Source organism: Oryzias melastigma, linkage group LG3 (assembly GCF_002922805.2).
Source record: "Oryzias melastigma strain HK-1 linkage group LG3, ASM292280v2, whole genome shotgun sequence".
In the NCBI taxonomy this organism is placed as follows: Eukaryota; Metazoa; Chordata; class Actinopteri; order Beloniformes; family Adrianichthyidae; genus Oryzias; species Oryzias melastigma.
In genome coordinates, this window is record NC_050514.1 from 20,862,774 (window position 1) to 20,889,848 (window position 27,075).

At 35.8% G+C, this 27,075-nt stretch overlaps 1 protein-coding gene across 1 annotated transcript in view; it reads right to left on the reverse strand.

The window, feature by feature from the left end:
- LOC112160491 (CUB and sushi domain-containing protein 1) overlaps nucleotides 1-27,075 on the reverse strand; it is a gene marked incomplete in the record, with an annotated part of 398,036 nt that overhangs the window by 35,995 nt on the left and 334,966 nt on the right. Inside the window, 14 exon segments of the mRNA XM_024295052.2 lie at nucleotides 1,973-2,149; nucleotides 4,820-5,008; nucleotides 6,197-6,370; nucleotides 6,509-6,682; nucleotides 8,764-8,937; nucleotides 9,738-9,935; nucleotides 10,281-10,466; nucleotides 10,546-10,734; nucleotides 12,997-13,143; nucleotides 15,147-15,218; nucleotides 15,768-15,884; nucleotides 17,992-18,105; nucleotides 22,429-22,509; nucleotides 23,455-23,600. Coding sequence (XP_024150820.1) covers nucleotides 1,973-2,149; nucleotides 4,820-5,008; nucleotides 6,197-6,370; nucleotides 6,509-6,682; nucleotides 8,764-8,937; nucleotides 9,738-9,935; nucleotides 10,281-10,466; nucleotides 10,546-10,734; nucleotides 12,997-13,143; nucleotides 15,147-15,218; nucleotides 15,768-15,884; nucleotides 17,992-18,105; nucleotides 22,429-22,509; nucleotides 23,455-23,600 — 2,138 coding nt within the window.

The following is a 27,075-nucleotide window of genomic DNA, read 5'->3' on the forward strand; positions in this document are numbered from 1 at the left end:
CAAAAACTCAGAGATAAATACCTGGAACTGAACAGTGGAAGTTAAGTTTTCCAGATTCATTGTATTTCTTACAAGATAATCAAGTGTAAATCATTTTTACAAATAAAGAAGAATTATTTTTTTTTCAATGGTGTAAGCCAATTTGATTCAATTCAGCCTCAGATGTATCAATCTGGTTGGATCCTACGAATTGAAATTCATCAATTATTCGTTGCACCCCTAGTGACTGGTATACCGAGGGGATGAATTGAGTTGCTGTAAGTCACAGCCAACAACTTTAGCCCTGTAAATGTAGATTCAACAGTAAACATATGCTGAAAACTGAAAAACAAATGTTGAAGTTTGTGTCTATTAAAGCCCATCTGCCAACTGCTAAACAAGAAAGTCAGAATCTGAACAAGAAGGTCACTAGAGTTTGACTTGAGTGTTTCAGTTGAAATGTATAAACAGTGAAGGGGCATCTTCTTTGCGTTAAAGAAAATCTGTTTTGCTCAATGACAGTAAAGAAAGACAGACCGGATGGAAAGAAATTATTTGACCAAAAACACAAAAAAACAGTAAAAAAAAATGCTACTAAAAAGCATCAGACAGCTGCAGTCTTAAGTTGTCTAAGAAAACTGTTGTCCAAGATTAGCGAGTAATATTCCTTCTGGAAGTTGGGAATATTGTGTGGAGTAAAAGACTCAATGGCATTATTTGTTCAAACACTTACATTTGCTGATGGTGTGAACTAAACTTGGAATGTGATTTACAGAAAACAAACAAAAAACACTAAAGCTACATTCACACCAGATGCTATTCGTGTGGTGGGGGCGTTAAGTCAATGTACAGACGTGATTTGAAGTCCTGCAGCACAATTTGGGGGTTGGTCGCAGTGCAATTTGGGCGTTGGTGGTGGCGAGGTTGATGCGCAAAATCAGGGGCTCAGTTTTGGGCAATTGACGTTTTCAGTAACTTGATCAGCGGGTTGAAAAACAAATCCAATATGGCTGCTGGATGGGAGGATTTTTGTCCTGAACTTCCATCTATTGCCCAGGATCCAGCAGAGCCAGTGGGCGCCGCCACCCAGGGTCCGGCAGAGCTTTGTCAGGCGGTTGGCTCCCCGGCAGAGGGACATTCGCCGTGAATGCTGTCATGGTGGGCGCGTTCGCTCCAGCTCCATAGGCTTATGATGTTCTTCCTATCTTTCCATTAAGAAAATTATAAAAAAATCCTCCAGTTTTATTTTTATTTATTCCCTCTCAGGTTAATGCTAAAGTAAATTTGACAGAGATGCAAATATGATGCCTGAATAGAGTCCGATGTGAATGCAGCATAACTGTCTTTATTTTTTCCTTCATGAATTCAAAATTCTAGTACTCTGTTAAATCAAAATAATAGGTAAATATTTTTTTTTTCATTCAGCTTATTTTGAAAGAATGTTTTACAAAGTCAGACTTGTAGATAAAACTTTTTAATTTATTTTTTTCTTTCAAAAAATGCATTCCGTCTTTTTTTTCTATGGTCAGGAATCACAACTTGTTAATAGTTTCCACTTTTTAAACTGTTGAACAGATTCAGCTTTCAGTCACGGATAGCACATGCTGGGTAAAGTGACAGTCTTCTACTCCAACACTCTGATTACAGCATGTGGTACCTGCGGATCTGAAAGTCAAAAGCCAATCCAGCTCAAGCATTGAATATTCCTAACACAAGCAGGAAATCTGTCAGTCTATGACAAGCACCAATCACGTTTAGTTGGTGCCTGTTGCTGTCATATACCCCAGTGTCAGCCACAGGTGGCATCAGCGTTTTATGTTGAGGCGTCTTCATGCTGACTTTCCAGCGTGAAAGGACTTACTGTGTAATGTCACATGTGGTGATGCTCTTTGTTTCTCTGAAACAGATACCTCTTTTGTTTCTCTGTTGTTAAATATTTTTTCCCTCATATTTTTTTTTAAAAGAAAGCACATTATTCTTTTTATTGCTTTACCAGTGCAATAGGGTGGCACTCCACTCCACGAGCCGTCTTCCTGACAGTGACGAGTGGAATTGCCCACCAGCAGTCCACCGGGCAGACAGGAGTATTGCAGGACCGAGCCGTAAGTCCAACTGCGGGTTCCTAACACGACTGCATTCGGCGGCACGCCGGGGTCCCCGCAGGAAATGGCTATGGAGACAGCAAAAGATTGGAAGTGAAAGAAGGGGTGGCTTAGCGCGTGGGATTGCATCCAACTATAGATTTCAGATACATAACTGCATTAGGTGGTGCAGCTGGGTCACTGCAGGAGCCAAAGGGGAGGGGGTGACAACAAGAGAGAACAAGGGGATTGATGCTGATTTTTCTTGACTTTTATGTGCATAAGAGATGGACAAAAAGGAATGGACATGGGCTGGTCTTTTAAAGTGTATCAAATTAAAACATCCAACATGAGATATATCTAAAAATTGGCTCTTAATTCATAAAAGAAGCATATATAAAGATCTCAAAACATTGTTTTTCACCTGTCTGACAGGAACTTTAACCAATGGAGACTGAAAGTTAGGGGAGGAGAACTTTTTTATATGGGGGGAACAGAAGGCCATGACAAATGAAAAGATCAAATATACTGTATAAGTTGCATTTTTTTCCATAGTTTAGACTTTTATTCGAGAGCAACTTATTTATGCTTTTTTTTAAAGACATAAATAGGCTCTTATATTTGTTATTTTCCCAGTTAACACCGGTTGTCCTTTCGTGGTTGTTTCCTCTAACAAACTGAGTATTAAGTAAGTATTTTTTACTGACAGTGGCAGAATAAATGTTGTCCAAAACAAACATGGAAGAGAACCAGATTGTTTTCCTCTTAAACTTTGACAATTTCTTTAATATAGATCAAAAGATTAGTATTCTTGTATTTATTTATTTATTTTAGCAATGTTGGGCTTGGCCGATTTGTTCTGAAATGTCAGACTTTTCTCCCAAAAGTGCAACTTACACTCCAGACCGGCTTATATATGGCTTTCTTCTTCTTGATTAGACATTTTTTGCTCTTGTGACGTATACTCTGAAAAATATGATATGTATTTCTAAGAGTTTTATCATTATTATTGTTTTCACATTATTTAAAAATATTGCTCTTGTTATTTTCGAAAAGCTTAAAGCTTGTTTTGATGATTTCTTTTTATTTGTCAATAATAATCTTGACTCCAAAATTGGGGGAGGAGCAGCTGCCCATCTATAGCTCCGCCCCTGCTGAAACTCAATATATGATCCAAATTATAATTTAATATACATATATTAAAAAAGATGTGCATTTGTAAAAAAAAAAAAAAAAAAAAATTATGAAGAAAATTGTTTACACAGCGCAGGTCACATATTTTTTTTTTTTTTTTTTTCCTTTGGCAAATGACTTATCCCGTGAAATCTGCCCATACTCCCAAATTGTATTACTTCCTCCCTCCTTACCTCTTAGTCACCCCCTCTCTGCCTCCTTTTTTCTGAAAGGGCCTTTTTTCCTGAATGTAATTCTTGATGCACAGACTCGAGGATGTCACAGGAGTCTTAGCCTTTCGGCCCTTTTTTTTGCCTGAAATCTTCATCTCTGCCTCTCTGTTGCCATGTCGTCCTCATGCACCTCTTTGTGTTTCTCCTCTCTTCTGTGCATTAGCCTCCTTCTCTCTCTTTGGTATCTGTGTTTCTATCATCCACGACAGCTTCCTCAGAAGCGCATCTATTGCCTTAAGAGACACGCTTGCTTTTTTTTTCTGCACACGGACACAAGTACACAAAAGTGTGCAGACCTTAAGACTTTTTCTCTCCATACTTTTGCCATTTACTAAATCTTATTTCATTTTTCTCGCCTGGAAGTTCTTTTTTTTTTTTTTTTTTTTTTTCTCGGGTCTTCAAGCTCATCTTAGTGCCTCTTCAAGCCAATTCACACTAACGTAGCTTTTCTTGACAAAGAAAATGAAAAACACAGTAATCCACCAGTCTTTGATGACATGTTTTACACAAATCAAGACAAATAGAACAAATATTTTCGATCGCTTTCCCTTTTCAGACGTGCTCATATGGCATGCTGTATTTTTTCATTTTTCAAGCGCCCTCTAAAAAAACACTTCTAAAATGTATCTTCCTAAAATGTTTGATTAAAAGAAATAAATCACAGGAGTTAGACAGATATTTTTTTGTTCATGTCAAAGCAACAATAACTTGGCTTTGATTCTGAAAAACAGGTTATAGGCTACAATCATGCAACATCAATGAAGCTTACTGAGCTTGAAAGCCTTTTGACATCCTTTTTACATCATGTGCAGATCAGCATACTACTCTGACCAAACAAACATCAAAGTTTAGGGACGGAGAAAAACCTTTCTCAAACAGGATTTTGAAGTTATGAAACTGCTGAAACTTTATGATTGACAGTATTAATATATATTTATCAAAGCAATACAATTAATGTCCTAACACTTTTCTAAATAATGTTTTTTTCGTCTACAGAGCATTTATAAATGAACTGACATGGTAATAATGCAAAGTGCCAATCATATCTATTTTAATGTCAGAAGCAAAATTAATTTGACGGTATGACATTTTGAAATAATAGTACACATTAATAATCACCACTCAGTGTAATGCAATGTTAACATATTAAATATAAGTGTGATAAGAGCCCTCAAATATTTAATTCGTGACAAGTTCCATTCTTGTTATTGTTGTCAAAATGCAATAATTTAGACTTAACAAACTGTAGGATGTGAAACGAATAGAAATGGTTGAGTAGTACAATATTTCTTTATGTAAAGTATACTTAATACTTTGCAGTTCAAATGAAAAGAGTTACTTGGGTGATTTTACCTAAGCAGCGAGGGATAGGTCTGTCCCAAAGTCCATCGTGTTGACATGTGAGGATCGCAGAACCCAGAAGGTAGAAACCTCGTTTGCAGTGGATTGAAACAGTTACGCCATAGCTGAAGACCTCTGGATAAAGTAGTCCTGACTGGCGCACCCCGTTTTCCACATGACCGGGGTCGGAACAGTTCACCACTAAAAAAAAAAAAAAAAAGCAAAAATTTAGTTAAATTAAATAATTTACCCACAAGTGATTTGTTACAGACAAACATGTATTACATAAAATATTTTAATTAGTAAGTTTGTGACATACAGCCTTTTTGCAAGTAGTCAGGATTTTTTTTTTTAACCTTCTTTTACACCTAAGGGAATTCTCCCTTCAGAGAGCAACTATCATACAAGAATTATAAATCAACTTGGCTTTTGTCAAACTTTGCTCATTTTTCTAAAAAAGTTCTTTGTTTCCTCCTGCTCTTCCAGCTCCAGCTACCCTCTCCTCCCTTCCTCTCCGAGTGATGTTAGCCCAAAAACAGCCGAGTGTGAGTTTCCACATGTCACGGGGGAGATTGACATTCGCTCGGATTCAAGTCTGTGGGGGCAGAAGTGCGGTGTGTGAGTGAAATGTTGTATGTGTGCCCGGGACCCTTCGGGAATGAAGGAAGTCTCATATTCATAAATGACAGCTGCTGCTGCAAGGAAAGAAGGCATGAAAGAAAAGAGATGGTGGGGGGAGGGGGGGGGGGGGTGAGACAAAAGAATAAGGAAAAAAACGAAAGAACCAAGCAAGCAAACAGGCAGGGATGAATCACTCTGATGGGAAATCCATGTTGCCAGCTATGTGATGATAGCAAAAGTAAGTGTGTGTGTGTGTGTGTGTTTTAATATATTACACCTGTTTCACTGCTGAGGGCCAAGACAATCTTTTCTTAAAGTGATGGACACACACAGTTAGCGGAGGATTGCAATACGTCTCTTGAGATTAGCCCAGCTGTGTGTGTATGCATCTATGAATTTGTTAGATTAGATACATGCAGGCCCTGCGCTAGTTGTGGATGATTGCTGACAACTGGTGAGGGCATGTGCGCAGTTATTTTAGTTTAAAGCCTGCTGAACTCTGATTTAAATCATTCGTTGTTGCTACAAGCAAAATCTGACTAACAGCTACTAAGTACATCTAATGTTCACGCTGAGCAGATCTGAAGAAGAATCAAAATAAATTTAAAGACGCTAAAGATTACAAAACATAAGTCTTAATTTTGGGGAAAGGGAAAAACCGTAGCGCCTCATCCCATGCATGCACACGAACACGAAGAGCTACTGCAAACACAGCAGTATTTACTTAGATGGGATATATAAATCTGTGTAATGAGATGTAAGTGTGACCTTTGCAGACAGGGAGGGGACTGCTCCACTGTCCGTTGAGTCGGCACTGGGCCCGAGGACTTCCACTGAGGATGTAACCTTTGTTGCAGGTGAAGTTGACTACATCATTGAGGTTGAATTCCGTGCCATTGGTCCGCCCGTTGGGGGGGTTACCCGGATGACCACAAGTGATAGCTAAAGGACACAAGAGACCAAGAATAAGTAAAAAGAAAGTAAAGATTAAACACTTTTTACATTCTTAATAGTTTAAAGAAGCATAAATATACTTTGTTTTTGATATTCAATAAAAAAAAACATCAACAGTGCACTTACGGACACAGACAGGTGTTGTTCCAGACCAGCGGTGGTCTTGCTGGCAAATTCTCACTGATGTGCCAATAAGTCTATAGCCCAGCACGCATTGATAAACCACGGTGTCCCGGTAGCTGGAGCCGTCGCCACTAATGTGGCCATTGACTGTGGGATCTGCTGAATCACAATGCCCAGCTAGACATGGGAAAATGTGAGAAAAGTTAAATGTATGTAATTTTTGATAAATGAAATCATTGCAACCACACAATAATTGGCTGCTAGAGATAGGAAACAAGTAGAAAAGTACATACATTTTATTAAATACATGTGGGTAAAAAAAAAAAAAAAACATTTTTAAAAAGGCTACAACTTTGAAAATTTTGACTGTCATTTCCATCACTACAAATATCTGGTTTAAGTCATTCTTATGGTGGCCCTGAAGTGCAAATCCCATTAACAAATCACTTAACCCAAAAAACATTTTAAGTATCAGAACTACAATCAGAATTACATTTAAAAAATCTAAATAAATTCAAGAAACGTAAAATAAAAACACTTTTCAGAAAATAAAATGAAATGGAGCATTTTAAATATCCCAACGAAAATGTTTAATTTAATTTCCTTTGCAAAAAGTGCATTTATTTATGTTTTTTTAGCTTTGGTCTTTTGAATTTTGTTTTGATTTATAAAATGTCTTTTTTAAATATTATTTGTTTTGTTTCTTTAATTGTGATATTTAAAATGTTCATTTAATTTTCTTTTCTGATAAGTGTTTTTTATTATATTGGTTTCTGGAATTTTATTTTGATTTCTAAAATTTAATGTTTATTATCAATATTTGTTTTGCTGCTTTAATTTAATTGTGACACAAAAATCCATCCATCCATCTTCTTGACCGCTGTGTCCCTTTCGGGGTCGCGGGGCGCCGGAGCCTATCCCGGCTACTGAAGGGCGAAGGCGGGGTACACCCTGGACAGGTCGCCAGTCTGTCGCAGGGCCTCAATCACACACACATCCACTCTCACACCCACACCTAGGGGCAATTTAGAGTCACCAATCAACCTATGAAGCATGTTTTTGGACGGTGGGAGGAAGCCGGAGTCCCCGGTGAAAACCCACGCATGCACGGGGAGAACATGCAAACTCCACACAGAAAGGTCCCAGCTGGGATTCGAACCGGGGCCTTCTCGCTGTGAGGCGAGAGCGCTAACCACCTGCGCCACCGTGCAGCCCGACACAAAAATGTTTTGCCTTAAGTAATTTCTTAATGTGATTTGCACTTCAGGGCCACCAAGCATTCTATATACATATAAACATTACTTTTATCAAATACAGAGAGGATATTTTGAGTTTATCTCATAAATGTGCATACAGATAAAGGAACAGAAGCAACCCTGACAAACTGGATTAGCTGGACGTTCATCCACTGAGAAAACCTGCATTTCTACCAAAATTTCAGGTCAAAAGTTTGCAAATAAGTGTGTAATTTGTGAAAACAAAGTTATGTGTTCATAAAGCCAAGTCAGCCATTTTAGGCTGAAACCCCAGAAGGTACAATGAGTTTGGATAAAGATAGATTTTTACAAAAATAACGCTGTTGAAGCGAAGGTTTGATTAATCACGCTGGAGAGTTGAAGAAACATGGGAACAGTTTAAAGCTGGGGGTGACAGTGGATTCAATTTAATCTCTGCAAACTTTGGATGCAAACATCGCACAGTGCGTGAATGTGGTAAAACCAGATCTTCAGCAAACAGAAATCTACAATGGACTGGCACTAAGGGTGCATTCTAAAGATTTTCCCTAAGTCTTCAAACGTAGCATCATTTAACTCTGCAGGGAGAGTTTGAAAGAACACTGCATGAAGCAAGAACACCCCGAAATGTGATAGAAAAAGAAAACCTTACAGAGATAATGCATTAAAATCGTGCAAAGAAGAGCTGAAAACCTCTCAACAAAAGGCATTTTGGAGCTCCAAATACATTTCATCTGACTCTTGCTCCAATACAACAGCCAACAGTGATTTTGGATTGTAAACTGAAAAGCAAAACGGTTGAGGAGATCATCAATGATAATGTGAAAAGTCTGAATCTTTTATTATCTTCTGACAGGTGACTATATTTCATTCCTGATTCATGAGCAGAATATTTTGTTGGCACAATTTTCCCCCTTCAGCCTATAGAAAACATCTTCAGTGTTGGTTATGCTTTTCGCTGTCATGCAAATCTGACTTAATGCAAATCACAACATACATGCAAAGACACGAGATGCCTCTTACCTAGACATCTGGTTTCTGCACCGCTCCACAGCCCATCAGCTCCACATTCTCTGACGTGTGATCCCACCAGCGTGTAACCATGGTTACACATAAAGATTGCAGTTGCTCCAAACGTGGTCAGTGTCCCTAGTTTGGTTCCGTAGGGTGGGGAGGGCAGTTCTCCACAGGAAATGACTGATTAAAGAAAAAGAAATGTATGCACACATTGTTACAAAAAGAGGCACAAAAAAGAATGGAAACTTTAGGCAGTGATTTAAAAAGTTTTGGCATAAATGAAATTTGTGATTCTTCATGTTTCTTCCGAATAGAAGTTTGGGATTATGTGGCTAAACCTTTTAATAAAAGTAGTTCTTAAATATTTCTGATTGCCATTTAGGCCTAAAGATGTAGGATTTTTAAATCAGATACATATATTTGCTTAAAATATGTCTTTTTTTAATTCCACATCTTTACTGTTTAGTCACCACTGATGCTAAAAAGCAACATTTCTGGTGGATCTCGCTTTCTAATAAAAATACTTAATTAAAAACACATCTCACCACTTTAATACACCAAAAATGTACAAATGGTATTCCATAAATACTGGAAGAAGTTCTCTGCTGGAGCTTTTTTCAAGTCACAGCATGCTCTCATAACTTTTTTTTGATTAAAAAAAAGACAAATTGAAGAGCTATGTTTTATTTGAAAAAGGCATCAATTTATTTTTCCTGAGATATACCTCACATTTATAAAGCACAAGCTGTGTTATTTTCAAAGTTGCAAGCTCTGAACAGTTGTATTCAAAAGGATTTGAAAGCACATCCTCCCAGCAGGTGGATAACCCAGTTTAAACATAGTGAGGGGAACAAGCATGGTGGGCTTTGATAATCCTCTGGTAAACATTCTGCACAGACTTTTGCTGAATTTCACTAATTAATATATATTTTAGATTTAAAATCATTTGTCTGTCAATAAAGGTATATTTTAATACTTACTCTTACAAGTAGCAGGGTCATCCAACCCCTCCCACGTCCCATTGGCGAGACAGTGTAGAGTCCGATGCCCGCCACCCAAATAATAACCTGATGAGCATTCCAGCATCACCATAGAACCAAACTCCCCGAGTCTGCCACGGAGCAGGCGGAAGGTCATGTGATCGGACAAAGCAGTTTCGATGCTGGGACAGTGCACCGCTGGGAGGAAAAAAACAAATCAGCAGTTTATAACAGATTCATTACATTATCAAATGTTAACAAAAATAGTATTGTTTCATAAGACAGAGCAGATTCAGTGTATCTTTGACTCTGCATTGCATTGGATTCTGTCTGAAGGACAGCAGAGAGGACTAAGGCCAACATGCTTGAACGTGTGCCTTGTTAACATGCTAACTCATTTGCTCAGCTCACTTCAGATTTAATTTTTTTTTTTTTTGATACACATATTTGGAACTGAGGTTAACATGGATGAGGTTTTATGAATAGTCTGATGGTTTCCACGTTCTTGAATATGCTTTGACAACCACAGTTAAAAGCACTTACGCAGGCATCTGGGAGGGGAAAGCGAGTTACTCCAGCTCCCGTCCTCTAAGCACACAGCTGTCATCAGTACAGCAGGATCAAGGTGGTAACCCTGGCTGCAGTGGTAGGTGACTTGGCTACCAACGGTGTATTGGGTGGCATGGAAACTGCCGTTGCCCGGTGACAGAGGAATCCCGCATGAGATGGCTGCCAGATGGAAAAAAAAATACTTGTAGGAGGATTTTTTTTTTCTAAATGTTTGACTTAATTAAGATTAAAGTTTTACCTTGACAGAAGGGTGGTGGTGAATCCCACTTGTAAAGTCCATTGGAATCAAGCCTGCAGGTGGCATTGCTTAAGCCCACCAGGTAGTAACCACGGTTGCAGAAGTATTGTATTCTGCTACCTGGAGTAAGTTTGGTGCGGTTGACCACACCCCCATTCAATGGGGAATCGTTGATGCTACAGTAGGCAGCTGAGAGCAGAAAGGAAACATTAACTTACATTAATTTTGAGTATATCCACGCTTTTTACCATACAAATCTACAAAAATATCTAACTGTTGTGATGTTTTTAATGTAAAATGGTTCAGGAAGGTAGTAACTGTGTCTCTCTAAGAAAGGAGGAAATAAATGGACTTTTGTTGATGCATAACACTGATTAAATCATCTGACAGAACAAACCACAACAGGGTTTGAGGTTCTCCCATCCTGTATGGTCACATTTTTTATTCTTGCAAACAACCAAAGTAAATTGGAATTCCCAGTTTAATTAGATCAAGAGCCTCCCTTTAATATCTATAAACCTTTTTTGTTTGTTTTTCAGATGTCTACCTTTCTTTTTTCACTTCAGTTTATCTCCCAATTGACTTTTCTGCTCCAAAATCTATCTTATTTGTTTCCTTTTTTCTTTAAACTGTACTCAGTGTATCAAAGTGATAAAAAAAATCATTCACTGGATGCAGAAATGTTTACTCAGTTCCTAATACGCAAATGTGTTTAATAAAAGGCCCCCCTAGGACTGCTGGTGAGAATGACATTCATCAAATCTTGAAAGAAAGTCTGCAAACTGAAATAGCCAAAAACTCAAATAACCAACAAATTCTGGGAACTTCATATCTATAAGTACCTGTGTTTTGACAACTTCTTTAGACAGATGTGGGCCTAATTCCTGATTATTCCGAATGGAATATATTGGAAAAAGGTATTTCTTATCAAACAAACATTATTATGTTCACATATTTGCAGCACCAAAGGCGAAGAATGAGTCATTTATAGAGCAATTTAGAATTTTAGATGACTATTTCATTTCCTAAAATGCATTGCAAGTATGAAGTGATAAAAAAAAAGTGAAACGCTTTGAGAATGAAAATACCAATCAACCTGATTGCAATCCACAATCCTCTTCAAGCACAAATCACGCTGCACTTCCTGCTCTTTGAAAGTGGAAACTTTTTTTTTTTTCTTTTTTCCTGTGTTTTAATTTTATCATCAAAAAATAGGGATATCAATAAATAACAAAAAAAAGTGAAAATTGAAAAAACTCAAGCAATGCCATTTTTTAAAAACCTTTACAACAAACTTTGACTTCAAGACAATATTTTAAAACTTGTGTTTATTTGTGTTGTTAAATGATATTAACTGCTAAAATAGAAGCCATCTGTGCCATGTTTGCACAGTCGAAAATATCCTTAAAAGAACAACACGTGAGAAAATGTGTTCTTAAGAATTTAAACATCCTGTTGGGAAATGGTTTAAGCTTTGCTGTTAAATCATTTGACAGAGTTCATTCATTGCTAGTGATTAACATTTGTTTTGTAATGTGATATTTCTTTAGCTGCTCAATAGATGAACTTCAGAACATTTGCACTTTTTAGAAACAAAACTGCAAATGTTTTTTTTTTGTTCAACTTTTTTCAAAAGTGTAATATTCACTTCAGCTTTTCCATGAATGCTTGCAAGAGTCCTTAGGCTAGGTGGTGTACGCTCTTTCACAAGAGAGAAAAGTGTTTCAAGGGTTGTTGTGAGTAAGTACTGCTCAAATGTATGTCCCTGTAGCAGCTTAAAGCTGTGGGATAGACCTCCAATCCTCAACAGCCTTAAGAGGAGCGAGGTGGGTGCAGAGGAGTGATTTACCCACTTAAAACTGCATGGTGTGAAAAGAGATGCAGGTTACTGTTGAAAATGAAGCAGCCACTCATTAGAACCTCAAGAAACTGTGTCAACCTGTGAAATAGGAGTGTAGTGGTTTTCATTTAGGATTAACTAAATATGGACTGCAGATGAACTGCATTTACATATTTATTAAATTGAATTGGTTATATTAATTCACAATTAATATGGTAAAGTTTATAACAGACTGGCTGTTGGATTCCCGATCCCTCTCTAGGGGAGATTAAAGTGCACTGAAACCATCTTCTAGTCAAAGTACAGCAAATTCTAAAAAAATACATGCTTCACAACAGCTGTAGAGATTTATGTTGTTTTGAAATGTGAAAAAAGCTATTAACCTTTTCTCAATATTCATGGTATGCCATCAAAAAGTCACACAAAGGACTGCATGTGCAACACAGCGACATTACACTTCAATGAGGCTTTAAAGACCTTCATTCTATCAAGACAAAATGAGCAAATATCTTTTATCATAATCTGGATTAAAGCTGTAGCCTGGGGTGTTTCCATTTGACAAAGCTGATATTTCAAATAATAAAAAGAAGAGAGATAAATATTTGATGTACCTGAGTAGCGGATCTTGAATCCCTTCTTATTGGTGGCGTGGTCGGTAGACCAGCGTAGATAGAGCTGGTTTGTTTTAGAGGTGAAGTTCAGCTGGGAGGAGTGGTTACCACTTAGAGCCACTAGCAAAGGGTTTTGACCAGACGATCCTGGGGAGGCAAGGAAAAGCAAAGTAAGACCGTTTGGACAATGTGTCACAAATATCTGTACATAGAAACTTAAAACAACAATATACTATACTCATTTGTTCACATATATATGAAAATCTTTTATATATATGTAATAAAATAAAGCAATAACTTCCTGTATGATATTAGTAATCATCACATAATTTTTTGGCTAAAACCAGTGCTTAGTGTTCTGATCATTAAATAAACATTATTTTACTCTTTTATTCACGTGACAAGTGTTTTAAGTGTCTAAGTCATATATTAAATATATATATATATATATATATATATATATATATATATATATATATATATATATATGGTCTCTGTTATTGTTTTGGGACATATCGTGATATGTATCATATCACGAGTATCGTGATATGTATCGTGTCGCCAGGCTCTTAACAAAACAAACCCCTAATAAATACTGTAAATAATCGCTTATCAAAAAGTCTCCTTCACCACAGCATTTTAAAGTTTAGGAGTTTTACTGAAATATTCCAACAATGATTTTTTTCGTGTTGCCACAAATCTTTTGTCCTGGTGTTTGTGAGAGCATTCTACTGTTGAATGATACAAGTTCAGTCAAGCTGTATCTGTAACAAAGAAGATCTGACTTCACGTATACAGTGGAGTTCATGGTCAAGTAAGCCCTTTTATTTATTCTTTTTTCTCCTTTTTTTAAGAGATGAACTCTCTCCTGACAGCCCTTCTAAACATACCATAGTGAGGCAGTTGCTAACTGAACTGTCAATACCTTTAACATTTCATGTGCTAACTGAGTCCTGAAGAGGCTGGTATATATCTCATGAGTTTTTGCAACCCTTACAGCATATCACCGTCTGACCTTGTGAGCAAGGTATACACAAACATAAACAAAAAGTCTTTCATTTTGACAACTTTTTTTTGTTGTTGCACAAACATCCAGCACACCATAAAATAAAATGGTTCATTTTTTAGAGTCTTTCAGTCTGAAACTTGGCAATCAATGGTAAACTTCTTGAAATATTTTTTCAATAATGATAGTCTAATGTGAGATGGAATAGAAAAAAACAACAACAAAAAAAACATTATTTTTTTTTCTTTTAACAGAAACCAGGCAGATTCCACTGCCATTAAACAGCTAACTCTCCCCAAATTGCCTGTGATTCATTTCATGATTCTGCCTGCAGCATTCAGATCCATCATAGGTGAAAAGAAACAGAAATCCACTAAATCAAACGTTGTTTTTTTTTTTTTTTTATCAAATAAAGGTTGTTTATAAAGAAAAGAAAAAAAAACAAGAAAGATGTGTCTGCTGATTGGAGGAAAGGCTTCAGCTCCTCAGCAACTCGGAGGAAGATAGGGTGGGTATAAAATAATAATAAAGTAAAGAAAACAGCAGTATTTCTGTCTTTTTTAACAATTGTTTTCTAAAATATTCTTGCAAAAATACTCACAATCCCATATGCAGACATTTTTCTTTTTAAAAGAGGTACAATACATCAGAATAACGGCAGTGGCAGCTTGTTGGGCAAGAGTGGTTTGTCTGCTGTGTGCTTAAGACCAAACACAACATACAAATAATCAGAGATAAGTGGAACTCATTTCTGATTTACCCTTATGCTCACCAGCTCTGCCATTCTTCACAAATCATCAATGACCTCACAGGTTTATTAGCATTTGTTTTTGTTTTTTCCTGCTATATTTAGTTTTAGGATTAAAAAGTGTAATTTTATGTGAATATTCATAGTTTTTTTTTTGTTTAAACAAATATCAATTATGATATTAATAAAATGTGGATATAATACTGAAAGCTATTTTGATCAGTTTCTGAAAAAAAATATTAAAAGCGGGAGACTCTACAGGCTCTTTATATCGTTTTGATCCTGTAGGATTTTACAACGTACTCTGAAGATTTTTAAGCAATATATTTTATGATTATGTGTCTTCATATGTAGGAAAAAATTATTAAAGAAAACAAATAAGAGAGCAATGCGCACCATCAAAAATCTCCAGTTCATCAAACTGTTTCTCACTGTGGAACATCTCCACATAAATATTGATGGTGTAACCTGAAAACGAAGAAAAAAAAAAGATTTAGTTGCAAATTCAACTAAATGTTAACAGGAACATTTGTATGTATTGCAGCTCCATGCTCTGATACACACAGACACCCACACAAATATATACATTTACATGCAAATATATGTATTTTAGCTTTCTCCTGTCAGAGTATATGGAATATATGAGCTTTGAAAGCTCTATTTTACATTTATTGAATTAAAGCCAGCAGTTCCTCAAAGTCAATGACACATGCACTGTCAGTGTTCACTGCAGGCACAAAGTGCCTCTGTAAACATACTTGGATTACTTTGCAACCTGTGTCCTTGTATTTCACATCCTTTGCAATTACATATAGACTGGTAATCTGACTAGCTTTTACTAATAGGTAATCATTTGTCTTAGTGACCTGAATACAGGAATTGATCCTGTAGCATCCCAGTTCAAACAGCATTATAAAATATGTGTGGAATATACTTTCAAGATCTGGAAAAATATATCCTTACATGAAGAAAAAAACACCAACAAATCCCAGAGTACTGAATAGTCAAACAATGTACCTGGAAGCATGCGCAGCAACCATGAGCATGTCTGACTGTTGGGATAGTTTCCTGGGAATCCAGGGCTGAGAATGACTCCTGATGAAGAAAATCGCTCCTCATTGGCTGGGCATTGGGCTGTCACAGAGACAAATGAAGGCCAGTAAGGATGTGCATGAGTGGAAGAAACAAAGGAGTAGAAGAACAATTCACAATTAATTAAACTTCAGTCACATGATTAAACTAACGACACTTTTTCCGTTTGAAACATTCACTGTTGTCAGATTGGTGCCACACTAAAGACCCGTTACAAAGAAAATCATGTTTTTAACATGTTCTTGTTGCATTTTTCTCATGTTGGAGAACATTTATAAAAAAAAAATGTATGATAATAACAATGTTTCTGTGCATGTCTTTACTCAAATAGGGATGCTATCTAATGTAAAACTGTACAGCTGGATAGCTCCAATATTGCTCGCCATTTTTGTTGCATTGGTAATGTCAGGTTGGGGTTGTAAGCTAGTGAGTGTAAACAAAGGGATGATGGGATATATCAGTGGAGGCTTGAATCCATGGCAACTTAGGGACGAGTTTCTGTTTATTTCCTGTTGGGTTACACAAACTTTGTCCTAGAAAATGCCACGGGTGTTTTGATTTTGGCTAAAAACAGCTTAATTATAATTATAAGTCCACTGGGGATTCTTTTGTGACAAATCAAAATATGATTGAAGTAGAATTTTAGAAATAATTAGGTAACAGGGCTTAATACAAAAAGCAGTTTCTTGCAGGATTTTTCATTTCAATCAAACATCTAGTAAATTTAAATCTGCTTCATAAACTAGGACTAAATTTTCTTATTCACCAAAATAGAAACATCTGAGCAAAAGTTCAGGGTCAAAAAGAAACAACTCAATGTTCTAAACCTAAATTTAAATCAATGCCCCTTTTCCATCGATAATATTAGCCCTTACCCCCCATCTTTAAGACTTGATTTTACATTTGTCTCCCATGTATTCTTCAATCTTACAATTTGTATGCTTGTAGTTAAAATATTGCAAAATTAAACTTTTTTTTTCTTACAAAATATCTCCCACCTGTTTTCATTTGGAAAGCACTTTCCCTGCTTTCTAAAAATGATGGCTTCACAAAATGTTTTCCAACTTTAATTTCCTATATATGTTCACATAACAAATGAAAACATTAAAATGATGCTTAGTAGGTTGTTAAAGCGGAGTGCTTTTAGAACTAATGAAACAGCAATAAAACTGCTTCTTCTGCTGACGTGTGCCAGTCCCGATTCAGTGACACAACTGTGCCATTACTGCTGACCAGTAGCTTCTGGTCAATAGGACATTCGGGGAAATGGAGAGCTCCAAATATGCTTATCTAGTACCACCTGGGTTTCCACTCAGCAGTAGCTATCAAATGACACAAAAATGGCTGGCGTGTAGCTGGAAGTCAGCCGGGGTTCTCATGATTAACAAGCAACACCCTGCTGGTTCCTCCTCAAAGCTTGTGCTGGTTACTAATTTCATCATTTTTAACAATGAATAAAAAAAAAAAAAACTGCATAACAACCCGATCTTACTAGTAGCCATGAGAGCTCTCTGCTGGACTGACATGTTCATTCTGTTTTCAACCTGACCTCATTTTGTTCAAACTCTGGGAGATCTCTGCAGATTTAAACCACAAGCCCACATTTAAGGCTGATTGTGTTCATGTGTCCTGTTAAAGATGGGGAATGGCTTAAATTAAATCTAACTCTTTTTTTAACTACACACTGGAGACAGCTTCAGAAGCAGTTTTCAAACATATGTATTACTAAGGTTTAGGGGTGAAACAATTAATCAACCTAATTGATGAATTGATTTCTATTTCTACAATCCAACCAGATCAATCTGTCTGAAAGTTGATAATTTAATCAAACTATACCATAGTAAAATCCTTAAAAAAATAATATTTAATTTAAACTGAATTATTTTACAAGAAATAGAAAGAATCTGGAAAACTTCAGTACCATGTATTTATCTCTGAATAACTCTGGTTGAATTTTTGCCTAAAGATGTGCTGGATTTATTAAAGGTCAATGAATCGGCTCCAATCAGATCGTTCAAAATGAACCAATATAAGACTATGAATCAGATCAGCAACCACAAATTAAGATATGAATTGAATTTTTGCCAAAATAAATTGCTACACCTCTAATAAGGTTCATAGTAGTTGCACTAAACACTACCTTCCTTACCTTGACACTTCGGGGGTGGAGCTTCAAAGAGCAAATAGGAATTGAGTTTGCACATAAGCTCGGATTTTCCGATCAGCGTGTATCCAGGTAAACAGCGATACTTCACAATGTCACCTAACATAGAAGAACAAACACAGCTTGTAATCATTATTGAATGGCTCTCAACTCAAATAGTTGCAGCAATTATACATTTGTACTAAAGGAAAAGTACATTTTGGATGAATGAACTGTATGACTTAGAAACATGAGTAATAGGATAAAATAAAGCATTGCAAGGCTGGATTAAAAGATAATGCTGCTACTATTCCACACTTTGCAAAAATAAAATCATATTGACAAGTCTGGGAAGGTTTCTTTTAAATCTGTTGTGAACAAATGATTTATGTTTTGAGTAAATGCTGGAAGAAAAACCTCTCTCTGCAGCATGAGAACCTCACCCCTTTGAGGAAACTCACTGTAGGACAGGCGCTGTGAATGCCTGCTTCACTGCACATAGACCAGTGCTACTCAGCAGCATTGATGAAGCAATTAACTCTGAAGTACTTCATGAATTTTAAAAGAAAAGGTCAAGACATCTCACATTGCACTGAAACTAAACAGAATGTGGGTTATGCATGGAAATACAACGGTGGAAAAAAGTCAAATGAATCCTGAGGAACGTCCAAATGATGGACTGGAAAGAGTTGGCTAAATGCTAATGGTAAGATTTACAATTTAAAATTGCTAAATATAAACGAGTGAAATGATTATCATTAACATTTTCACAATTTTGAATTTTACACCACAAGTGAATCCGATATGTAGTTTAAATGGATGGTTTTACTTATTAGCAGAAATAAATTCTCAAAACTATTCTGGTCTTGAATAAAAAGTGATTGCCCACCCCTAAGTCATTATTAGACTGCAAAAGCGTATAATCTTCTGATAGGTTATTTAATTTTACTTGCCACAACCAAGACTGGTTAGTGCCAGACATGTATAATTAGGAATCTGCTCACGCTGTCAATCAAACTGAAAAGGGCTAAAACAAGGGAGAAAAAAAAAATGATTAAAACTAAAAATTGTTTTGGACCAGAAATACCAGTTGGAAAAATATTAAAAAAATATTTCAATATCAACAAATGAAAACACTGAGAAGTGGTAAACAACGTTTAAACGACTAAAAGCTTCACTTTCCTGAGTTGAGGTCTATACTGTCTGTCAAGAAAAAGATTTCCAAGGGAGAGTTCACTGCAACCTTTAGGGAGTTACTGCAGCAAACCCTAAGTGGAAACATCCAAAAGATGAAGTAAAAAAGGACCAAAAAGAGACAGCTGACTGCAAAATATACTTGGAGCTTCAAAATTCAAGTATGTTTTCAACCAATACACATACTTTCAGAAGATATGTGTTCCAACAAACTCTGCATTAAATAAAAACAGTATTTAATTTAATAGGAGGAAAATTAAGATCTGAGAAAAAGAACCCCAACAACAGTCAAGTTCAGTGATGATGGTGAGATGGTTGGTGGAACCTGGATAACCTGCTGCCCAGATTGATTTATAGAGCTTTTATGCTATGTTCACACTCAACATGTAATACATGGTCTTGAATGGATAAAACATGCAGTGGTGAAAGTCTGTTTATTAGGGGTGGGCAATACTGAGCATTTGGGTATCGATCCAATATCGCCAATATCGTAATCAATTTCAATATTTTTCGTAAATGCGGTGGATCTGACATGAACTTCAAAATCTCAATTGTATTTAATCGCCGCGAATGGCTTTTTTTAAGTTTCCTTTTTTTACTTGATAAACATAAAAACAGAAATAGGACAATATTAACTATAAAATAGTTTATTAAAATAAAAACGTATTGAAATTAAAATAAAAAGGGAAGAAGTGAATGAAAAACAGTCAACAAACCAAAAGAAACAAGTAACTATGAAACAAAAAAAAAATCAAAATGCTTAATGAAAACACACACACAAAAAACAACTTGTAGAAATATAAATAATTTGTAACTTCAATAAAAACATTTTAAAAGTAACAAGTATACATTTTTTGTCGATTTGGAACTTTAAAGCTTAATAACTTAAATATTGTGTATCAAATATTTTTGCATAACATATTGCAAAACATGAGAAAATCAAGATTGAAAGCATCAAAGATCTTGAGAGCATCAAAAAGAAGCACAGCTCTTTTGAAAAACACTGTTGTAGTTAATCAATCAGTCAATCAATCAACCTTTATTTAAAAAGTGCTTCTCATTCCCTGAGGCAGCTCCAAGCGCCAACGTAAAAAAAAAAAAATGTGGCAAATGTGCTTAAAGTTTAAATTTTCATTCAAATAGGTGTTTTCTTTGTAAATCATGTGCTCTGACATAACAAAATGTTTGCTACATTTAATTTTTAATCTTGTTCCCAGTGTGTGTTAGTGCTGTGTGTTTATGTTAGTGTTTTTTCTTTACAAAAATGTGTCTAATTCCTCAAGACTGTCATTTTTTAATTATTCTCTTCTGAATATGCAAGATTGTAGATTTTTTTTCAGTGTTTATGTTTCCATTTCACAGGTTATGTAGAAAAAACAACAGGATTGTAAAATTGTGTGTGAGTGTGTGGAACATCAGCAGAGGCTGGGTTAAGTATCTGCAAAGCTTTCATAGTTTTGTCGATGTGACTGCAGAGGTGTCCGCCTGACCTCAGCAGTCTGAACAAGCTTTTGTCAGGAAATAAAGGGTCTCTCATGATGCGTAGATCGAATCAGCATTTGGTGGGCTTAGAGCTAACCCTAATCTGGAGACGAGCTGGACGAAGAAGTCTTTTGTCAACTCGTGTTGGTGTTTTGAGTGTGAGTGAAAGATTTTCATTCTTGCATGACAAGTATTTTTTTTTTTGTTTCTAGTAAGATCATCAAAAACCTGGAAGAGTAACAGCTTTTATCAAATAATGCAAATATGATGAAAAAAAATTCACATTTAGTCACATTTGTTCCCAACATGGAATGATCATTTTCAGCTGTAGATGGTGAAACGTTAAGTCTGCTAACCTCTTAACATGATTAAAATATATTCAAGTCCCCAACTAGTGAAATTTTCAAACAGAACAGGTCTTACATTTAAATTACATGAGGGTCCGTAGTTCATTTCACACGTGAATGGAGTGGCTCGCTTTGAAGCTGACTACCACTTTGCCCTCATAATGCAGCTGGGCTGCTTTAACGCTCCTCTACAGACCATAAGCTGGTACCTTGTAATCCAATGTGTCGCCTGACAGCAGCTCTGTATTGAACTGCTAAGGCTGATCTCACGTCTGCACTGGCCCGTGGTTTAGGGAAGATTTTCATCTTGAAGATTATTACGATAGTGTCACTTAATAGGCTTTAAGTAGCTCAAAAACACTTCAGTAAACCAAATGTTATTGGGGAATGGTGAGTGGAACAGGACCTGGAAACCATTATAAATATCTACTCTTATTATGACATACTTAGTTTCACACTTGGTTTGTTTTATTGTAGTACTTTGGCTTGATATATGCAAATATATATATATATATATATATATATATATATATAGTAAATACAACAGTAAAGGGAAAAAAAATGTCTGTGGCCTAATCTGCTGAATACTGGCACAGAGCAAACATTATATCTCTGTGTAACAGGATCAGATTTGCTCTCGGTTTAATTACACAAAATGTTGTTTTTGTGTTTACACTGGTGGTGACTGCCTGCATTTCTTATATCTCTGTGTTTAGAAATGGGCTTGCACCCTTGCCTCTTTTTGTTGTAATGTTATATGGAAGAGCTGGGTGTCACATAATCTAAAGAATTCTATACAAATTGTTTTACATTATTTTTACAGGTAAATTCAGGTTATCCTCTGAAAAAAAAAAAAAAAAAAACATACGCATTCCGACAGTTAAAGCGAAAGTAACAATGTTGATGTTTTAGTGATGGAACTTTGCTAATGTCTCCTTGGGACAGAAAACAGTGTTTTTGTCTCTCGTCTTGGTTGTGTAAAATTGTCAGGTATGTGTTTTTTGCTCCTTTCAAATCCTGTAAATGGCTTGCCCACAAGTCTGAGTGTCAGCCTATCTTCAGCTTTTCTTAAATATTGGATTCACTGCCCATCCAGACACGTAGGGAGGGGGGACATACACTGCTCTGAGGATTGCAAATCTGGAGTAGGGGATCGGGCAAAGAGGGATAGTGTTTGCTGATATGGTTGTCTAAGCAAGGAAATCTGCACTGCAATTGAGCGGCTGTTTTTTCTGAATCATGTCAGCGATTTCTGTTTGCAGTGAAGACAGTAGAGGCAGAAGTGAGAACTCTGCTCAATATTGACCAGGAGCACCAATTATTAAAGGTTAGCTGCTATTGACAAGTCATCAGAATGTGTAATTCTGCTGATTTCTGTTGATAGTCAGGAGTAAAAGTAACATTTATCCAGGATTTTTACCTATGTGGAAGTCTTCATTTTCATAGATAATTTCAGTGTTGTCCACAACAGGTGGTGGAGGGCATTTCTTCAAACGGTAAGCTGGAACAAAGAGGAAATACAATACACTTTAGGAACAAGAGATGGAAGAAACTGGAGAATAATTAGATTTCTTTTTAATTTTTTAACATTGCTTTCATAAGTAATATGATTCATATTTAATTATAGTTCCTGAGAGAGATCCAAACAAAAGAAAAGAGTGAAAATATGATGTTAAAAGAATATAAATGCAAGAACTTAGCTGCTAGATAGTACACAGCCTTGCCATTGTTAACTCAAGCTTTTTATATCAAAAAGATGGTTTTACATCTCATATATGACAAGCTTTTGTGTAAACATAATACCACGATAGGTAGACTTCAAGAAGATGGGATTGTAAAGACACATTGGTTTGCTATTCTTTTCAAGACAAAAAATAGTAAATCAACTATATTTAGCTCAGTCTCTTTAACTGGTCGAGTTCATTGACTAACAAAAAGTGTAAATCTGTGTTAATCACAAGTCTAACATATTTTGATGGACTTGTAACTTACCTGCTCCACTGAAATATATACAGTTTTTGAAAATTTGTACATCCAAAACCAGCCTCATAGCTAATGAACAACACAGCTCAACGCTACTTCCTCTGTGACACTGTTTGAACTTTACCATTGTCGAAGCCAAATTCTCCTGGGAGTGCTCTCACATCCTTTGAAAATGTTTCCTATTCAAGTAAAACCATGACAAAGTCTAACAAGTTTTAACAGAAATATTCTAAGAACTGGTGAAGGAAAGCTTTTTCAGAACTGCAACAAAAGGCAAGAAGTTCAATCTTTGGCAATCTAAAAAAATACTAGTAAAAGTAATCTCAGCAGATATATAGTGAATTAAATATTTTTGGAATTATTAAACACATTTTGACAAAAAACTTTGTATTCATTTAATTTTTTTGTCTGTTTTTCATTTAAATTCTGGAGGCCTAAGGTAAATATTGTTTCTTATAAGTACCATGGAAGTTGAGAATGAAGAACCCTCCAGTAGAAAAGTCCGAGTGAAAGCGGATCAGGACCTGAGGACTTGTGCTGTAGGCTGACTCCAATGCTGTGTTGCCACTGAAAACTCCCAGCTGAGGACTCGACGTATCGGGGCCATCCCTAAGTAGAAGAAGTAAACATCATTTTAATCATAAACTTGTCGATATCCCCATTATATAAGAAGAATTTAACAGAAACACTGACCTTTATTAGGAATAAGGACAGTAGGAACATTTTAGGGGGAAAAATATAAAGACATCGATAGAAAATTTTGAATATATTACCAAATAACAGCTCTATTTTCCATGTAGCCAACTACATTTCTACTCTAAACCATTTGCTTTTAAATCTTTTCAAAAAAGCAATATTACTGTAAAACCTTTGAAAGATGCATTTTTTTCCATTTTAATTTTTAGGTATTGTGGAAAAATCATATGTTGTGCAAATCTTTAAATAATCTTAAAATAGTCTTTTTGTGTCTGTTGTGGAAAACTTAATAAATTACATGTAAGAAATGATAAACAGTGTATACTTGTATAACGCTTTTCTACCTTCCACGAATGCCAAAAGCGCTTTACAATCTCAGACCCATTCACGGACTGATGGAGGCTCAGCTGCTGAACACTGAACCTCCCACCAGAGGCAGTGTGGGGTTCAGTGTCTTGCCCAAGGACACTTTGACACATAGGCGGGAATCAAACCCACAATCTTCCGGTGGAGAGTCAACCGCCCTACCGCTGCACCACGGCCACCTCTATGTTTTATTATGCATTTCAATGATTGTTTTAATTAAATGATAAATTGAAAAAGCTATTTTTATTTAAAATATTACAGATGCATGTAAAAATCCTTGTCCTTTTCTGAAAAGATATAAACATTTTTTTTATCTTATTTTCTCCTTTTTCAATTTAAACAAGTTCACTGAACAAAGCCAACAGATAAAAGGCCTAAATTCCTTCATTAAATATTTAATGTTGCTAAAAGGTTATTTTAAAAAAAATCCTAAATGCCAAGTTTTAGGTTTTTAATGAACATGCCATTGGATTAAACAAGGGTTTTGAAATTTTAATTCATGAAGAGTGCTTGGGATCTCTTAGCTCCTCAATAATTCAAAGTCTTCTGAAGGTGTTAAAGCTCATTTAGAGGATGAAAATATGCTCTTTGAGCTATTTAAATAAAAACTGAATGAGAATTTTGTAGCTCTACTTGACATTCTGTAAGACCACTGCTATTGGGCTTTTAAATATCCAAAAAAAGAGAAAGAATAAAGTAATACAATCCATCACCAGACAAATAATTTTACACTGACAGTATCAGCAATTTGAAAGTGAAAATGGTAAATGTGCTACTTCTAAAAAAGAAGGTTACTTAGAAATGTGATGTTCTTTTTTATGAAAGAATCAATATTTAAGCCTGAATGATGATAATAATGAAGTCAAAAATTAAATGTTTGTAGAACAGTATGTACTGAACACTGCGATCGGTCTCCTCATGTTTGATTAGACCCAGATATGCTCAAGGGGCGTTGTTATGCAGAATTTACCACTTTTTTCATTTATAAAATTATAGGAAAAAAAAATCTAACATATTTTTTCTTTTTGATCTTATGTAACTGGCCAGTTTAGTTAACTGACAACTACAGGAGACATTAACAGTCCACCAAAATGTAGAAAAAATGATCAAATTGATTCAGAATATAGCTTCTAATTCACTGATTTTAAAATTACAAAGGTCTGTGCTATCCCCCTGTTGTTAGATCGGTTGGGTTTGGTTTAGTGGATCGGGCAAAGAGCCAAATTTAACTGATGGAGGACCACAGAGACCGTTTGGCTTTACGCCCTGACATCTGGATGCTGCTGTTGTCACATGAAACCAAAAATACAGAAAGAAGACACCAACAGCTCACATGACTGCAGAGTGACTGCCATATTTCCACAATACTAACATGATCCAGGTGAATTGTTAGAAAATCAAAACACAAATATTTTTCGGTGGAAATCCTGGCCAAATTCTGATTTATTTTCTAAGGCTGGGTTGATTAAATCTGATAATCGATATGAATTGATCTAAGCTTAATAGATCAATAATCGATCCATTAAAGTAGAGATTGATCTAATACATAAAGCTAAAGAATAAGATAAATAAATAAATGAATACAAATCAAATAAATAAATTAAATAATACATAAAGCTAAAGTCCGCTAGCTTGGTGCTGATGTATAATGGGATTTCCCATAGGACGGCTAATGCTAAGACTCAGTTGACCTAAACGTACGTTGCTGAGTAAATGAACATCTTCATAAACTCAGAGTCAAGATTTTTGCAAACTCTTTTAAAGGAAATATTTTTTAAAGTAATTATTTGTGGATATTTTTTTCTCATACTTTCTTTTTCTTCTAGAACAAGTTGTAACACTATGGTACAATCGCCACCTAGTGGCCAAATGCAAACACCCTCTAGGAGAGGCAGAACAATTGTTGGAGCTTCTCCGTTTAAAAATCCATGAAACGCTGTATACTATTAACAATCTCATTATAATTTCACTAATACATTTTAAAATATGTGAACTGTATCAGATTAATATGAATATCTTCAAAACACATGTATAAATTATAAATGTATTTCTAAACAAATGTGTCTAAATGTGTAAACCATGTAAACTCAAAACGGAATTGAATCAAATCGAATTGAGTGGATCAAAAAAAAAAAATGTAATTGAATCGATCCATGCTCTGGTGAATAAAATTGATTTAGGAAACTATTGTCAATGCCCAGCCCTATTATTTTTCATTAATTTAGTAATACTTGACGTCAGATATGAAGCCTGGACAGATTGAAATCGATGTGGCTTTGCTATATTTATGGAAAATGTGACATATAAGAGGCTTAGACTTATAGTATTTCAAGTATTAAAAAAGCTTAAAAAATCAGTTCACAGAAAGCCACCTTATGTTTTTATTCATTGCTAGATGGAGTGAAAGCTAACAAGTCATTAAAAGTCTTATTTGTGAAACTTTTAAGTCTCTCAATCAACTTTCTCTATTACTTTCTGTGAGATAAGTGTTTATTTATTTCTGTGATAGGATTTGTAACGTATAGAAAAGCTGCTACGAGCAGATTTTTTTTTTTGCTTGGACTTGACCAACCTTGTTTGATCCTGCAGAAGACGGGTGGAATTGTAATCCAGCTCTGTCACTCCTTTCATTAAATTTACCACTCCCTGCTGACTCTCATCATTACTTCCAGAGCTCCCGACCCCTCTCTGGGTCCGTCTATGACCATGCCACAGCCTTAAATTGAATTGGTCAGTGGGCCCATTGTAAATGCATTACTCTTACACTCCCTGCATTACACTCTTACCTCCACACCAAATCCCCTATTTACAGTTGGAGAGAGTATGTACTGTAGGTGTGTGTGTGTACTGTTGATGTCAAGCCCTATTCATAAGCCTTTCAGTTTACCAATCCATATTGGTTTGTGTATATCTTCTTATACAACAGAAGGGGTAACACACTGAATATATTACAATAAAGGCAACAGAAGAAAACATTAAGTCACAACAGTGCTACAATATGATATACCTTCAAAAGAATGTT